Source organism: Lolium rigidum, chromosome 4, assembly GCF_022539505.1.
Source record: "Lolium rigidum isolate FL_2022 chromosome 4, APGP_CSIRO_Lrig_0.1, whole genome shotgun sequence".
In the NCBI taxonomy this organism is placed as follows: domain Eukaryota; kingdom Viridiplantae; phylum Streptophyta; class Magnoliopsida; order Poales; family Poaceae; genus Lolium; species Lolium rigidum.
Window position 1 is genome coordinate 2,325,373 of NC_061511.1, and position 18,244 is coordinate 2,343,616.

Below are 18,244 nucleotides of genomic sequence, written 5' to 3' on the forward strand. Positions count from 1 at the left end.
TTTTTGTCGAGGTTGTCGACACGTGGTTCGAACTGAAAAAGAGCAACATGTGCTGACAGCCACCATCGACACGGAAAAAGGCCGTCGGCGCAGGGGTCTCCGCCATGACGGTGAGGCAACAATGTCAGGCGTCGGCACAAGAAATGTTTTCTCCACGCACCCCGTGGGAATCGCCTTTTCCGTTTTAAAAAATATATAAAAAAAATGTTAGAAATTTCAAAAAATAAAATCCTTTGAGATGACAATGTATTATGTGGTTTAGTTGTTGATAACATACATAAATTTTGATATATTATGCAAAATGGCTTCATATCTCCGTAAACGGCTTTTCTAATTGCATACGGTCTCCGATGAAAACATTTTTTATATGAAAATGTATCTACGCAAAATTTTGCATGCGATTACCAATTTTTTAGATTCCTAAAAATCAAAAAAGAAATATGAATTTTTTCAGCTTTTAGATTTTGATGGAAAAAATAAAAATTTATTTTATTGTTTCAAGATTTATTTTAAAAACAATAATGTATTCATTTTTATTTAGTCAAATAATTGTTTGAAATTCAAATAATAAAGCAGTGTGATGTCATGACCTAAGAGTTAATAGGATTCATATGGTACTATTATCATCAAAGAATAACTCATTTGCCGAAAGGTCACAATGAAGAAGTTAAGTGTGCTGGGATGAAAGCAGTTTGAGAATGGATGACCGAGTGGGAAGTTTAACTATTAATAAGTAACTTGACCTAATATTAATGAATTTTTTTGGAAAAAGTTTGAAAAATGATGCACCCGTGGACACAGGATCTTCCACGGGCTAATAGCCATTAGGCCTCTGCGGGCCCACCTTCTCAGCCCCTGTTGTGACCCTTTGTCTTTCCTTTCTCCTGCAAAATTGCCACTACTGCCACAGCCTTGACAAACCGTCTTGAACCTACTATGACTCCATTGATCAGGTTGCCACCTTCGGAAGGAGGCGCACATTTTCCTTCTCCGATACCAGTGCTCTCACTCCGTCCCGCCACTGTACCGCGGATCTTTCCAATCTCGCAACAATCGGCAACGCTACCTCCACAACATGAACCAACTGAAGCTCTAAAATTTTCAGGTAACTAAGAAGTAACAGAAGTGAAAAAATTATTTAAAAAATATCGCTTGCTTTGCTTTTGAACTACTCATCACCATTCCTCACGAGGAGACTCTGAGATACAAATTACAAAGGCTGAACACACAAACTGGGATTGACATCCTGCAAAGCTAACTAGAACAGTTCCGATGGAATCCTTGATTCTCAGTTCAGATTCAACAAATAAACTACAATCACGTGAATGCCACCGGTAGCTAACTTCATCAATGAAAGACTAGGGACTGAGGTTTTGCAGTCATCCCATACATGTAAGAGTTGATGGATGGATGCACACACAGAGGCGGCAGAGCCATTGGTCCATGACAATTTCGACAAATTTGACCTTTTGGAAAAGTTAAGCACAAACTGACCTCTCAGAAAAACTAAACCAGATTTTTTTCTTTTTGCAAAGGCCAAACATACTAGCGTGTGAGCAGAGGGGCAAACACTACAGTCATTAACCATTAACCTAGCAGACGCCATGGCATTTCCACGGCCCCAGTGCCAAGGGCTTTGGCGTCCCCTTCAGCCTAAAGGTCAGATTCCTCAAGATTTTCCATCATCCATCCGCCATTATGCACAAAAAGCTACTCAGATACAATATGTAAAACATGTATAAAAACATGCAAGCAGTACATCCATGAAAGAACAAGTAGCAGGTGAAATACAAATTCAATGATGAGAAAACATCAATTATCCGGTCTACAAATTTTAATTATTACAATAACGATGTTTATTATTCAACTCCTAGACTGTATATTATTCAACTCCAAAACGTCACAGCCAAAACATTATTTAACACAAGACAAGTCTGTTGCCAACACTGGTCCGCACTTTCAGACAACTAATGAAATAACAATGTAAAAATAAACATATTTGGTACCCACGTTCATCTTTTAGTCTGGAACTCCTTCCACGAAGTGCAGCATTCATGGCCACGGATAGATAGACAGAGACAGAGCCTGCACAAACAACTTTCAATTAAGATTTTTTCGCTTGCAGCAAGGTGGTACATTGAACTCTAGTCATATAGTGGTATTATTGCCAGAAAATAATTCCTTATCTTTGCAGCAGAACCAGAAAATAAAGTTCTTCAGTAAAGTAAGTTGGATTTATATTACTTACACACATATCCTGTTCTGAAGACTTATCCGATGGATCATCAACCATTTTGCTCTTGCCTTTGGTTGAATGTGAACTCTCCCTCGCTGGTTCTGGAATTGCAACAGAGGTGGCATAACCCAAATGCTGGGGACTGCAGTTTGCCGGAATTTGCTGTGAGCTCGAGAATGCCAGGCTTTCCCCTCTGTATATCTGGCAAGGTGCTTCCTCGTCATACATGCCTACTCGATAGCCAGACTCTGTTCCACAGCTCTTTGCATATGTTGCGACTTCTTTCTGCAACGTGAGACTAAGCACACCAATTCTTGGAACAGGGCAAACGGGCTTACAGAAATTCTGTGGGTGCTGATACCTCGCAGGAATATCCATGGTTGGTGGAAAACTTCCATTCAAGTTGGCGTCATCTCTGTACGATGTGAAATTTTCTCCATTGTACTGATTATGTGATTCTCCACTTTGCAGACTGGCTGATACATGATTTACAGAAGCTATTACACAATCACCCCCCTCGTCTTCAGTTGCATTTCCTAGTGACACTTCATTGTGCAAATGCTGGAATTGTTGGTGCTGTACCGATGGAAACTCTGCTACAGAAACTATTGCACAATCCTCCTCCTCATGTTCTGTTGTACTTAGTGCCTGTTCATTGTGCAAACGGCGGCTTTGTTGCTGTTCTAACTGAGAAAACTCAGGATTTGATTTCTCACTCTGCACTCTGGTTGATGCCTCCTTTACAGAAACTATGACACATTTGTCCTCCTTGTGTTCAGTTGTTTTTCTCAGGGTCTGTTCACTCTTGCCTGGAGAAACCTGAGATATTTACTGGATAAAGTGAGATCCTACATTACATAAATAGCCAAAATATATCATTCCAAAGAATTAAAGGTTGTCTGATGTTTTTCTTTCTCACACATGCATAAAATGTGTGTTGTTTTGTATTAGAGGAACACGAGAAGGCGGAAGAGTTAGAAAGAAGACTTCAAAAACCAGGAACAAAAGGAGACAAACCCCAAGGCTAGCAAATGCCTAAGAACTAACCAAAATTAAGAAAGAAACAAGGAAAAAGCAAATCAGAGCAAAACCGTGCAGCTGCTGGTCAGGGCGTTGTGTATGCTTGTCTGATATGCCAAATGATAAAAATAGCTACATCACAAAAAATACAGTAGATCAGTTAGAATGGTGTCATCCAAAACAAATAAAAAACCCGGCCATTGGGGAGAGAAACCTGAACGCATTGCATTGCAGGTCGAGCGAAGTCCCCAAAAGCCGGATCCACCCATTGCAGTGGCGTAGTTGGCCAGATACGAGTGGGGAACAAACTCAGCGAGGGGCCTTTTTCGTGAGAACCAGGGTTCGAGCCCTGGTTCACAGCCCCAAAACTGGAGGTCATACCACCGTGATATCCACATGTTCTCAAATGGTGTTATCCATGTCCCATACCAGCAAGTACAAGGATGAAATGCATATTATCTACGAATTTAAATGTCATTCTTTAAAAAACAACAAACTAGATATGACCAACTCGGAACTGTACACATAGTGGATTGATTCAATGATGACAAACTCGCTAGGAATGACCATGAAAATAGTTGCATCATTTTCTATGGATATCTATTTTGGCTCATAGGTGTAGATGCACCCATTGCCCAAAAAACATATTTGAAAACGCCCAAAAAATATGAAAAAAAAATTCTGGGTGTACATCCGGACATTCTATGTCCGCACACAAAATCTCACGAAAAAATAAAATTCTACGTGACTTGTGCAAAAAAGGCAATTTTCGGTGCTTCAAAATATCTTCTCAAGAGAATCTTTTTGTCTTTCTTACACAACCCACAAAAAATACCCACAATTTTTTGTGTTCGAACATAGAATGTCCTGATGTACATCCAGAAAAAATATTCAATATTTTTTTACATTTCGAAAGACATTTCAAATGAATTTTTCATAATAGGTGCATTTAGACCTATGAACCAAAACACCATGCCCCATTTTCTATTGGTTTACTACGAAAGTAACCTAATGACAAAGCATCATGCTTAGCAAATGGGTCTCCTTTCCAAGTACCATAATTTGGCTACTACCGTATAAACAGATGTAAATATAATGGCATTACTGGATGATGCATAAAATATTCTCATGACATGATATGAAAAAAAAATTATGAATGTCAGCAACACATGATCTCACCTTTGATAAGTGCATCTTCAAGCATTCCAATTCCTTTTCAGAACTGCATGGAATTTGCTGCACGCCATTGTTTTTAAATCTTTCACCACCATCCATGATGCTGGTGGTATATAGTACTTTTCCCTCACTCAAACAAACAGCTGGGTATAGCAGGCCTGCATCTGCCTGCGTGATGCTTGTGACATGTTTCTCCTTGCTATTACCAGCTCTACTGCTTTCCGATCGATCTTGACAGTCGACTGAAGAAATGTTGGTGTTCTTCCTTCTCTTGTAAGTTTTGATCACGTTCTGATTTATATCATGGAAGTTAGCATGAGTTTCATCCTTCCTTTTCACTGGTAGCGACTTGACGCTATTACCTTTCTCACTTCTTCCGACCATTGGTTCCCCAGGCAGAAATTCTAATTTTTCACCAAGGCTTCCACATGTACCATTTATAGCTCGATCTAGTTCTGTGGACTCCTCATTGTAGGAACAAGGTAAATGGCATTTCGCAGAACCCTTCTCTTGAGATAATTCCTTGTGGACAACATGTTCTGGCACTAATGGAGATTCGTTCAATGTTCTAGCTGGTGTTCTGTTGTATAAGAGATCCAGCTTATCCCGGCAGCTTTTGCAATTCCATTGTCGATATGTTTTTGTAGTAACCAATGATGAACTGATGTATTTATCAAACAGTGAGCAAAATGTTGTGTTGCTCATCTGCCTCTGACGGACATACTCTCTGTAGTTACAAGAATATGACTTAAGAATTTGTACATGCACCTTTGACAACAAATGCAAATGGAACTGCTAAATAGAACATACAGTATGAGCCAGATGCCAAAACTAGCAATATATTGCTCCCCTCGTTCCTAGATATAAGCTGTATTTGTTTTCAAGGAATAATCCAAAATATAGGGTTCATGGCGTTGCACCACTCGCCTGGAAATTTTGTTAGAGATTTAATTATATTTCCTTATCTCATGCAAACTACTCTATTTTCTCACGACAATTAATCATGGGCAATCCCGCCCGAACCTGGTGTAATTTTCTCTCCATATGCATTATTTAATATCCGTACCAAAAACTATACACCCTATATATATAGGAATGGAGGGAGTACTACTCTGTAAAATGCACCGCAAAATCAAGTTTTACTTCAAGCCATCCACCTACTGGGCCACAAAAATATCTACGAGTAATCCATCCACCAGATTAGCTCAAGGAAATTTCGACATCTACTCAGACAAAGCAAACGAGAAATATATAAATCTTTTTACTGCCAAGAAGTTGGATTTGGTTCTTCTGTCCCTGAAAACTCTAGGGACAGAAACTGAGAAATATCAACTTGCAACAAACAAATTATTGGTTGGTCATGAAGCTATCTGAGGTGCATATGGCATGACGGTGCACTGCTCTGAGTGTGCTCACGAGTCCCGCACAGAGTCGTGGTTCTTCTGTCCCTTAAAACTCTAGGGACAGAAACTGTGAAATATCAACTTGCAGCAAACAAATTATTGGTTGGTCATGAAGCTATCTGAGGTGCATATGGCATGACCGTGCACTGCTCTGAGTGTGCTCATGAGTCCTGCACACAGTCGTGCCAGGCGGGAACTCCAAGTGGATATGGGCGGCCACTTAACTTACTGGTGTGGTGTAGTGTAGTACCTATCATGGACCTAGCATGATCCATTTGTGTCGACGATTAATGAGCTGCCTATCTTACGATCTATGTTGTTGCACTGTTATCACATACTACTTTGAAGACCGAACATGAAAATTAGAGCATAAAATACTAAGCATGATATTTATTTCCCATTCTGTAAATAATAAATATATGAAATCTAATCTTAAAGTATTATATTTTTGAGCATTGTAACTAAAAAATCCCAAACTTTGAAGTTAGGATTTGAATTCCATGCATCAAACACAAGTTTCGAAGTTTAATCACTAAGTTTCAAACTCAACCACACAAAAAACAATTCACAGGTTCCAGACCCAAGAATTAAATGTTAACTTTATGAATCAAAACAAATTTGTAAATATTACCTATGTAATTTTGAATAATGTAGTATAGAATGCTAAACTTACTAAATATTTGAAATGTTTAACCTATTCTATAAACTACTATAGACACATGTAAACATGGGATCAGGTTTCGGAGATCTCCTTGCGACTAAGGCAAGAGTGAAAAAGGAACATCAATCAGACATACGCTTTGAGAGATAAAAGGTTAAAATTTCAGAAGTGAGACAATCTTGGATGATGATCATTTGCATGAATTAAGGAGAGATAGGTGGGGAGGTACGGGAAATAACTAATACTATGATATTTGCACCATGCATGTACAGGAGAAAGAGGGAGCGCCACATGGGAAAACAAATATGTGGCGCAGCTGGTTAGTTCAGTCCTAGATAAATATATGACCATATTTGGTTTCTTAGAGCCTTCCCTCTTTGTAACAGGATTCCATGCATCCTACAGATTCAGAATGAAATAGAAAAAAATTGCCCCCAACTAAGTCACTCCTGAGCCTTGCACACCACGGCCAAAGGACGAGACTATCTTACATATAGGGCAAACCTCCTCATCCTGCCTACTCAATCCTCAACTCCGACCTTCATCTCCTAAAACCTCTGGCTACCCACACACATGCAATAAATATATAAACATGAAAATAAAAAATGTGTAGGCATACAAAAATGGAAGAGGGGACATATATACTAAGCTGAGCAGGCATATATACACCTCAGCCAAAATTCTTGCCTAGATAATCATGAATTGTTAAAAATACTTAAAACTTGCACTCCAAAATAAAAATTGTGATATGCTACGTATGTTACACGAGTTTGGAGACGTAGCATATATCTAACATACACCACAGCTGCTCTAACATAGCAGATATTGAAGCATAAATAGATTACCTTATAGAGAAATGGTGGCATTGTCCTTTATCTATGTTGTCATCATTTACATTAGCAATAATGTTATCAGATGACCTCTGTTCCATGTAACAAGTGCTAGATCCAAGTGCAGTCATGAAATTCTTCATGTCAAAATTTTCCTGTATGTGTTCATCAGAAGTACAACAGCAATACTGTCAATTGTGAATCTACCAAAATGATATACCTAATAACCTAATAAACCAATAATCACATGAGACAAATGGGCACCTAACCATAAAACGTGTATGTACCTACAAAGGTACATGCCAGCAACAAAGTTAAAAGAACTAAGCATAACAGGTTAAACATGTGAAAAAAAAACTTGCATAATCATTAACACAAGAAGTATTGATCAATTCAATCATATGTCATAAAAAAATCTAGATGAACAACTCCACCCTAGGTGGCGCCTAGGATTTCCGGTTCAACCTCCACGAGCCTGATAAGACCGCCCCTGGAAGAGGGCGTTGTAATAGGTATGGGATGAGTAATGGGCATCCGTCGTCCAACGACAAATCAACCTATCCTGGTACATTGATAGATGCATGCCCTTGAGTCTGCTCCACAACTAGACGTACTGCCAGAGGGCCACTACCCTCGGCGCGCCAATTAGATCTGAGATCCAGCTGCGCTCCACCACCGCGCGCTTCCGCCCACAGCACTTCGGGATGAGCGCATAGACCTCCGGCGCTATGATGCCCGATGGATTTCCAATCCATCAATCTGTCCTCTCAGAAGAGGTTGGATTCCCCATTACCTACCAGCATGAAGGTGGAGGCCACAAAGACATCCAGCTCAACCTTCGAGGAATGCATATCGAGCCCACGCCAAGGTCGCAGGGGTCACCCTAAGGTTGATGGCACTGTGGGGAAGGATCCCCAAGCCCCCATACCGCAGCGGGCGGTACACCATGGTCTAGTTGACGTGGCACTAACCGCAATTAGCATCTGCCCTGACGGTCCACAAGAAACCACGTAGGATCTTGTTCACCTGCTGAAGTGTGCTCTTGTCGAAGCTAAGCACTATGAGCTAGTGCGGCAGCATGGCCGCGAGCAATGAACGGACCAGCGCCAAGTGCCCAACCCGGGACATCATCGATGCCTTCTAAGTAGGCAGCTGGTTAGGAAATTGGTCCACTACCGGCTGGAACACCTCCCCCGGCAGCCTTCTTATGGAGAGTCGTATGCAAGGTACTTGATGGGAAAGGGTACCAACTGGCACTCCATAATCACTGCCGCGCCGTTGGCCTCATCCTCCAAGCAAGCAATTGGGAAACCGAACACTTGGCGAAGTTGGTATGCAGCCCCGACGCATGTCCAAAGAGCTCAAGAATGTTGCAAATAGCACGCAATTCCGTCTATTACCGGCGAATAGCTCAAGATGACACCATCGTCCACATAAAGCGATACCAACATGGCCAACTCCCTCCGTGTTAAACGCCGAATGATCCCCAACTCAATGGCCTTAGCCAACACCTGGTTAAGCGTGTTCATGATCAAAACGAATAACGATGGCGACAGGGGGTCTCCATGTCTCAAGCCCCTCCTATGCCAAATGGTGGGACCTGGCTCGCCGTTGAGCATCACCCTAGTACTCGCAGTGGACAAGAGGATGGCTACCAGCTCGCAGAACCTTGAGCTGAATCCCATCTTCCGGAGGACCTCGACGAGGAACCCCAATGAGATAGAGTTGAAAGCCCGCGCTACGTCCAGCTTTAGCATCACCCGTGGCACCTTCATCTGATGAAGGAACCTAGCTATCTGCTGCACCAACATAAAGTTTTCATGAATGCACAATTGCGAATGAAAGCGCATTGGTTACGATCCACCAGCAACTCCGTCAAAGGGGCTAGGAGAGATGCCAACGACTTCACCACTAGCTAGGAAAAAAATGTGGATCAGGCTGATCGGCCGGTAGTCAACCAGTGTCGCCGCATCCGGGCGCTTAGGCAGCAGGATAAACAGAGCCTGATTCAGGCCCTGGAACCCGCGCCCACACATGGTGAACAACTTATCGAAAGCTTCCATGTAGTCCCCCTTCAGTGTCCCCCAAAACTCGGTCGTGAACCCATCGGGTCTCGGCGCCTTGCCATGAGGCAAACGCCGGGCCACCAGATAGATCTCATCCTCAATGAAAGCAGCCTCTAGCTCGGACTGATCCCCTGAGTGTGCCTAGAAAATCAAGGTCCAGCGAGTACTGGTGGTCCACTATCGTGCCGAGAAGGTTCTCATAGTGGCGAAAGAAGCTTTAGTCATGGTCGCATGGTCGGAGATGACCGCGCCATCAACCTGGTAGCTATGAATCACGTTCTTCTGGCGTCGGTAGGCCACGTGATGGTGGAAGAAGGCAGTGTTAGCATCGCCTTCTCGAAGGTCTAAGCCATGCAATCTTGGCCCGTTAACGGGCCATAATGCGCTCGAGAGATGCAAGCCCCAAGTATGCGTGCTTAAGGTGAGCCCGGAGTCGAAGCTCGGCCAAAGACAGCTATCGTGATTCCATGGCGATGTCTAGCCTCAGCACCACCTCCCGCGCTGTCACTGACTGCAGTTTAACACACCCTATATTCTTGTCACTCCAGCTCATAAGGTTGCGCGCCATCCGTTTCAACTTGGCAATGAGCCGCCGGAAGGGGACCGGGTCACCGCCAATCTCAACCTATGCAGACTGCACCACCTCGGTGAAACCATCCAGTTTTAGCCAAAAGCGTTTAAACTGAAACCGCTTCCGACCCGCGGATTGCGTGGTATAGTCAAGGAGAAGGGGCAAGGATCCGCCATAACCGTCGCCAGGCAGTGCGAAGTTGTTGTGGAGTTCTTCCCACAGAATAGTGACGAACACCCTCTCGAGCTTGACGAGGGTGGGGGTCTCCTGCTCGTTCGACCATGTGTATCATCTCCCGTGTAGGTAAATATCCATAAACTCGCAGTCATTCAGGAAGTGCCGAAACTTGCCCATCATCCGTCGGCTTAGGTTGTCGTTGTTTTTGTCCTCGTCGCGGTGGATCATGTTAAAAAAAACCCGCATAGAGCACATGCTCTGGGGGCGAGCCACACCGATGTCGCCGAGCTCAGCAAGGAAGGCGAGCATGTCAGCCTCATCCTGTGGGCCATAAACGCAAGTCAACCACCACCACGGCGCCCCCCTCCCCAAGAGGGTCACCTTCGTTGTGACACTGTTAGTACCAACATGGGCGCTATCGAGTTGCACCATCCTTCTAATCTATGCCACGGTCATCCCCACCTCGCGTATCAATCGCCAGCAAGAAGTAAGAGTCAAAATCCGCGCTTAGCATTTCCATTTCGAAAGCAAGAGTTACAGCCGATAGATTAGTCTCCTGAAGGCATACAATATACATACCCGCAATGCCGACCACACCTAACACCTGTACGCCGTGCCCGATCATTGAGACCTCGCATGTTACACACCATCATCTTTGGTTCGTACGATGAATATTTTTAACACCCATAGAACGACGTCGAGGTCAAGCCTCAATGAGGCAACCACCCGACATCTCCGCCAATGGTGGAGAAAACCCTATGATCATAGCGAGCGACCATCGGTACAACTCTACGATCGCCTCGGTCATATCATCCGTCATTGGTAGCTCGAACATCATGCGGTAGGCTTCCAAGACCGCCTTTGATGGTGCATCATCCCCTGTGATTAGATCAAGCTTAAGCGTGAGATTCCTCACCATCTTCATCTCCATGTTCTAGGTTGTCCCGCGATCCTCGAGCTAGTGTGGTTGGAAGTTTAATGCCAATAGGGTTTGCATCATAGCGTCCGAGCGCGACTTTGCTGCTGCGAGGAACTCTCTGAGAGTGCGTGGTCTCGTAGGGGTGGCTGGTGGCCGTGCGAGGACCGAATACCGCGAGCGGTTGAACACCAACCGTGACGTAGGAAACCGACTCACAGCCGATGTCACCTGTGGCGTCGTGGTAGACAAGCCCGTTTCGCGACCACCACGTGCCAGGGGTGTGTCTATCACGATCTCCTCATTCACTTCTTATTCCGAGCCAACGGCAGCGAGCCTTCCCTAGAGCGCCGGTGAGTCAGGCTCTAGAGTATCGCCAGATGCCAGATCCAACACTAGAACATCCTCTATCACTACGTGGGCACAGCTAGTCCAAGAAGGCCTCAAGGCCCATCGCCAAGCCGGGCAAGAATGGACCCAACAGTGTTTCCAATGGCCCGTCGCGTGTGGGCCAGGAGCCCAGCGATCCACCTCCGGGCGTTTTGTCCTAGAGAGAAGAAAGTGAGCACCACTGTTGGGACGCCAAAGGCACATGGCCGGTGGCAGGAAGGACCACCATGGATCCTACCCTAATCTTGTCCGCTAGTGGCCGCACCAACTCCACACCGGTGCGAATGTTGACTGGTTGTCGGCGCCACAAGGGGCAGCCAGACCACCTGCCTTATCTCTCTGACCTTGCGGCCCCTCTCTTTTTTTACTTTTCCTCCTTTTGGACCGTCGCGACGCGGCGGGACTCGGTTGCCAACCACTACCCCTGACGTCAGTGTCCTGCAGTTGGCCCCACCTCTGCTTCCACCCGAATGGCCCTTGCCGCGCCGCCGCCACTAGCGCTAGGGAGAACGTCCTGCGCCCCAGCATGTAGGGGTATTGACGTCTCACCGCCACGACCATCTGAGCCGTCAGCGGTGCGCGGCATGGAGCGTCAGAAGTCCATCCTCCTAACGACGTGCACAAGGAGCGGATATGCCAGCGTGTTGATGTGCGGCGACACCACCGACTACGTCGGCGCCGCCATGTCCACCGCCGAAGGAGGCTCGTCCGGCTCGATGTGTGGAGGTACACATGCCGCAGGATCGCGGCCGAGTCAAGGCAGCATGCCGAGAGGCGGAAGGTACCCATATCAGCACGACTCCTTGTGAGAGATGCAGCCTTTCCACCCAGGCAAAGGGAGCCATCACCGCCTCCGCCGTGGACAAACTGCAAGCGTTGGTTGCGATGCCTATCTCTGCATGCATGTAGAGACCAATGGAGGCAGCGTGCGTCCTCCGTGACCATGGCCGGAGCAGGAGATCAAAGTACGGCGTGGACAGCACCTCATCCCTGAGAACCTTCTCTCGGTCTTCCGTCGATGCGAAGTAGAGGTGGAAATCCTCCGGCTTGTGGTAGTGCACCAAGAAGCTCTCCGGTGCCAAAGCTGTGTACGTCCTCCAGCCCAAATGCCACCCCATCCGTGGCCGCCACCCTGAAAACTCTGACAATCACCGCCAAGAGCACAACGCAACCTGCGAGGAAGGATGCACACTGCACGTGCATGGTGGCTAGGCAAGCTCACCACCCATCGCAGTCGGTCGGGGTTCCGGGCGGAGCGCGACCTGCACATTCATTCCCCAGCGAGGGTGCGCCAGCTCCATGGCTTGACGAACCATTGGAAGCACACGGGCAACGACGCGGTCACCGGCTGCAGGCGCGCACGGCACAGGAGCCACCGAACGCACAGCGTCCGTTAGGTGCACGTCCCAGCGCCTTGGTCAATGTAGCCTCGCGGCACGGTCTGCAGCCCTCCGTCCATCGTCGTGTGTGCGGCTCGCAACACTAGCCATTGCGGGCAGCGCAAGGGCAGCTTCCCTTTCCCTAGCGCGTTGTGTCTGTCCATCCTGGCAGCCCTCCGGCGGCCACCTCCTCCCGATGGGCATGGCCGTCGTTGTTCGTCCTCTTCCATGCGGGCTCGTCACCATCATTGGCGGGCGAGCACGGCCTGGGCGGTCGGGGCAGGGTGCACTCCCTCGCCATGTGGTCCACGTCCCCACAGAGGAGGCACAACGGCGCGGTGCCCCGGCTGGGTGTAGAGCAAGCACAGGCCTTGGAACTCTACATAGGCCCCGGCTTCGCCAAGGGCGTGTCACCTTCGCTGCATCCTTCTTGCCGCCGCGATGGCCCCTAGCTCGCTTGCGCGTGACATGCGCAGGCTCCTCCCATGGCGCGTCAACCTCGTCCTCGTGTGGATCCTCCGAGTCATCAAGCTCGTCAATGGTCGTTGGCCTCTCGTCGCGGTAGATCTCCGACCTCACCTCTGGCCAGGAACGGGAGGACTCCAGCATGACGGCCAACGCCACCGCTCGGCCACCGGCAAGCGCGTTGCAGTACGAGCGCGGCGTCTCCTCCAAATCGGACCCTCTCCCTCCGTGCCATCGGTCTGGGAGCCCAGCATCCAGATCTGGTTGCAATGCTCAGCGGCGGCCTTAATATTGAGGAGCGGGAGGATACTATAGAACCATATAATTGTTTTTTGAACATATGCATACCAATGTGAATTGCCAAATTGTTACGTTTTGTCCCAGTCAGAACATTTTGGAGAAATTAATATTCCCATTGCTAGCATTTCCTTTCCTTCTAGGAAGAAGTCTGTTCTAAGGCAAAAGCAAATCTAGTGCACATATTAATTAGGCAGAGGCTCATCTAGCTCTCTCTCAGCAATGGTGAATTGGTGATGCATTTATTTGTTGTCTTAGTACGGCAATATATTTGTCAATCGAAGTTTGAAAGATGGTGTGGAACACCATTAGAACCTGACAACATAAGTTAATTATTGCTGCATTTGGCACCATTGTATATGTCTTAAAATTATTTAGCATTTGTCTGCAGAGTGATTCTCTTTGTTGGAGGTCAACTGCAGGATATAGCGGCAGATTACATCCTTTTTGGTAATATTTTTGTCATGTGAAATCTGAAGAGTGTTATGCCTTATTTGGAGCTATTTTTCACGTTTTGTACAGGTGCTGTTAAATTTACCAAGCCAGACCATTATCATGAACCAATGAACTGGTGGAGTGGAGATGCTTGTTTGGTACACTGGCCGGCCAGCTGACCCAGGGTTAACCGACAACCAAGAGGCAGAGCACAGTTTTAAAGTGTGCACAAGAAAGAAGAGTGGTTGACACACATGTGGCAGATGGTTCGCCGGCAGGAGCTTCTGGGATCAGGAGGCTCAGGACATCTCCAGCGGGGCGACGCAAACGATGTTATGCGACCGTTTGCGTCCGCGCGGACCGGAAATGCGTCTGCACCAGCGGGACGACGCATCGTGTCCGGGGTGTCCGTGGCGACGCAAACGCGGCGCAAATATGCGGCACGTTTGCGTCTTCGCGGATGCTGCGCGGTCGCGCCAAGCGTCCCCTCGCTTCCCCCACGGGCCCGCCGACCCTGTATCAAGGGCATCGCTTCCGTGGCCAGTGCTTCCGCGGTCAGCGCTTCCGCGCCTTCGCCTTCGCCTTCAATGTCGCGGCTGCCTGTTCTGCGCGCGCACTGGCGGGCGACGGCTAGTCTTCTGCGCCGCCTTCAATGGCATCGTATCCACCGCGCGGCCGGCCTTAAAAGTCCACCGGCACAGTTCTTGCCCTCGCCTACAGCTCCACTCCCGCCGCAGCACCATGGGGAAGAAGAAGAACGACTTCGAGGCAGACGGCAGCGGCACCAAGAAGGAGCGGCCGGGCAGGGTGCCGCTTCCCGTCAGCGTGGGGAGGCTGATGCACGCGAACTGGACGCCGTGCGACGCCTGGAGGGACGTGCACATGTCTTGCGGCTGGCGGCTGCTACCGGCGGGTGCCCGTCCCTCCGGTGCCTGCGCGCGAGCCAGAGAGGAGCACCCCGGCGAAGGAGGCGGTACCTGCCGCCGGACCTCCGCGCCGATCCGGCGTACGCCATCGACTCCGATAGCTGGCGCACGTATCTCGTGTCCGAGAGGGATCGAGAGGAGGAGGGCGGGCTTCATGGGCGACAAGGACTTTCTCTTCGACCGTCCACCGCCGCCTCGTCCTTGAAGACAGCGAGGCGCCGACACGTGCGCACCGAGCGCCGGCGCTGCGCGAGTACGACGACGACTTCGACGAATACGATGACGACGATGACTACATCGAGGCACTGGCGTACCACAACGAGGAGGTCAAGGACGACAGCGACGACTACATCACGGTCGTCTTCCAGGATTGGCAGCTGGCCATGGCGGAGGGCCACGAGTTCGAGTTCCCGGACAACATGACAGACGATGAGATGGCAAAGCTCGGCCTCCTCGTCTCCGAGAACGACCGACCTGTGTAGCCGCCGCTGCCCCGGTACGCCACCGGCTTCATGCCATCGGGCCTATCGGAGGATGAAGCCCTACGACTGGCGCTACAGAACTCGGCCGCGCCACAACCGCCGCCGTACAACCCCTGGGCTCCTCCTCTGCCGCCACATCCTTGGGCGCCTCCACCGCCGCCACAGCCCTCGGCGCCTCCACCGCCGCCACAGCACTGGGCGCCTCCACCTCCAGCACCGCCGACGCGCCCGGCGTACGTTCCGCCGGTTCCCAACTGGCCGTGGACGGTACCGGAGCTCATCGTGCTCGACAGCGAGGAGAAGCAGTAGGCGCAGGCGTTTAGGGTTTATTTTCATGTGTTAAACTATGTAAATTATGTTTTCATGTTATAAAAAAAGATTCTCGAAAAAATGCGTCATACCGCTGGAGCTACCCGACGCAAACGGACGCGCGATCGATTTTGACCATTTCGGCTAATGCAAACGGACGCGCGCAGACATTTTCGGACGCTGAAATGTGTCGCCCCGCTAGAGATGCCCTCGTGATGACGGCTTTGGGGTCATATCATTTCCTAAAGGCCAAGCTCGACCACAACGTGACTTTGCGGTCCTCGTCAGGCTCCGTCTCATGGCTGCTGGCATATCGAGACTTGAAGGTACAGTTCATCTCTCCTATCATTAACTTGTCGCATGCATGCTCAGTCTAGAATGTGCAGAATTTGTTCTTACCATCTTTTGGATGTCCTAATCGAGCACACGTTTTCTTTAATACCTGTGTTGTACCAATATGTTTCCTTTAATGATGTGAACGATGCCCAGAAATAGGAGTACTCTAGTTGAATTCTATGATGCACACGCTGCTGGTTTGGTGGTCATCTTAACACTCGAACAGGATTATTAAATCATACTCTCTCCGTCCTAAAAAAAAAGCCACTTAACTTTTTCTAGATACGAGCACAAGTTTCCTTTAATACCTGTGTTGTACCAATATGTTTCCTTTAATGATGTGAACAATGCCCAGGAATACGAGTAGTCTAGTTGAATTTCTATGATGCACACGCTGCTGGTTTGGTGGTCATCTTAACACTCGAGCAGGATTATTAATCACATACTCCCTCCATCCTAAAAAAAAGCCACTTACGATACTGATGTATATATAACTAAAATATGTCTGTATAAATCCGTATCTAGACAAAGTTGAGCGGCTTTTTTAGGGACGGAGGGCGTAATACACTCATGTGAGCTTGACTAAATTAACTGCTTTGCACCATCATCCTGTTACACAAACACGTATCACTTAGTATAAGAACCTAGTTTCGATTGTATGCTTCCCTTCTTTCATTTTATAAAATCTTTGCTCAATATGCTATAACTTATGGACTGCATAATCATCCTAAAGTATTGCATACCATTGCGAGTGGCAAGCACTTCAGTAGAATTTTGCATTATTCGATTTGTTTTTAGAAACTAGGTAGCTGAATTTCTATTTTCATGCACAAATTAGTGCATCAGAAAACAGCAAGCAGGCATTCTCATTGTTTTGGTAGGTTCATTAGCCTGCCCTTTTGTCATGTTGTTAAAATATCGATGTTCTCTTTGTTGATTACACTAAGATGGCGTCATGAATATCGATTATATGATTCAGTAAGTTGTAGGGAGCAGATCATACAACTATTTGAAGTTAGCCTCATCTTTATGGAAAAAAATTTAGATTACTCCATCGAAATATTATTAGCCTGACCCTAACCTTCTTAAACTGATATTATTTTAAAAAAAAAGCTAAACTCGTGTACTATTTTAGGCAAGGGTGTGCAACTTTGAAGTTTCAAGCCTTACACAAAAGAGGAATTGCAGCCTGTATCGACTGGGAGAAGCACTGGTTAACACTCGGAGGAGAGACAAGGCTTGGTGGTCCCTGGGAGGGAAAAGTTGAAGTGTACAATTGGTGGCAAAGGACTTGAGCTGCAGGTCGGCTGAAAAGGGGGCAATCGGACGTATCCGGTGCCAAACCAGAGCACATGCGGACAGAAGGAAGTCAAATCAGGCTATCTCAGAGCTGGTCAAACCGAGTTTTCAAGGCTATAGCAAAGCTCTCAGAGCTGGTCAAACCGAGTTTTCAAGGCTATAGCAAAGCTTTTCAGGGCCTAGAAAAGCCCGCCAAAGCACATGTATGTGTATGGCCAGGAACATGCCACATCAGCAGGAAAGTGAAAATTGTGACATCTAGGGTGCCCCGAGCGGTCTTAATACGCGATTATTCATACCTAAACAAGCTGTCAAATACGAGCTCGGATGGATTATTCATAACCAGATCCGTGATAAAAGGAATATAAACACCAGATTTGTAATCTATAATAATTCGGACAGGAAACGAAGAAAAACATTGGACCTAAGGGTAGGGTTTGTTACCTATGTCAAATACGAGCTCGGATGGATGGATCTCCACTTGACGGCAGTCAAGCACTAGTAGGGTGGGGAGGAGGGCAACGCTGCTCGACGAGAGAAGGATTGAACTGGGGGTGGGGGTGGTTGACTTCGTCGGCGAGGAGGTGGAAGGCGCGAGGCGGCGAGGGGTGGTCCGCTCTTCAGGAGGGCATGTGGTTATCACGCGATTTAGTTCTTGCCGGTGTGCGGGAAGGCGGCGGCGCGGGGAGGGGGGGGGAAGAGTGCGAAAACGCGAAAAAGATTACATTTCATTCATTGATAAGGTAAGAGACTATTTAACCTAGACAGGCTGGGTACAACTAGGAGTACCTTGATTTTTTGCGAGAAAAGACCGGGTGCTCCCCTGATTTTGCAAGAACAGATTTTCTAAGGGCATTCCTTTACAACTAG

The 18,244-nt window shown here is 47.5% G+C and overlaps 1 protein-coding gene across 3 annotated transcripts in view; it reads right to left on the reverse strand.

The window, feature by feature from the left end:
- Positions 1-1,867: 1,867 nt before the first annotated feature.
- LOC124650633 overlaps positions 1,868-18,244 on the reverse strand; it is a 30,664-nt gene continuing 14,287 nt past the window's right edge. For all 3 annotated transcript variants that reach the window (XM_047190149.1, XM_047190148.1, XM_047190150.1), the window contains 4 exons: positions 7,342-7,481; positions 4,436-5,159; positions 2,249-3,055; positions 1,868-2,085 (listed from right to left, as the gene is read on the reverse strand). In XM_047190149.1, the coding sequence (XP_047046105.1) occupies positions 2,053-2,085; positions 2,249-3,055; positions 4,436-5,159; positions 7,342-7,481 (1,704 nt within the window). In that variant the 3' untranslated portion in view covers positions 1,868-2,052. The remainder of the gene's footprint in view (positions 2,086-2,248; positions 3,056-4,435; positions 5,160-7,341; positions 7,482-18,244) is intronic.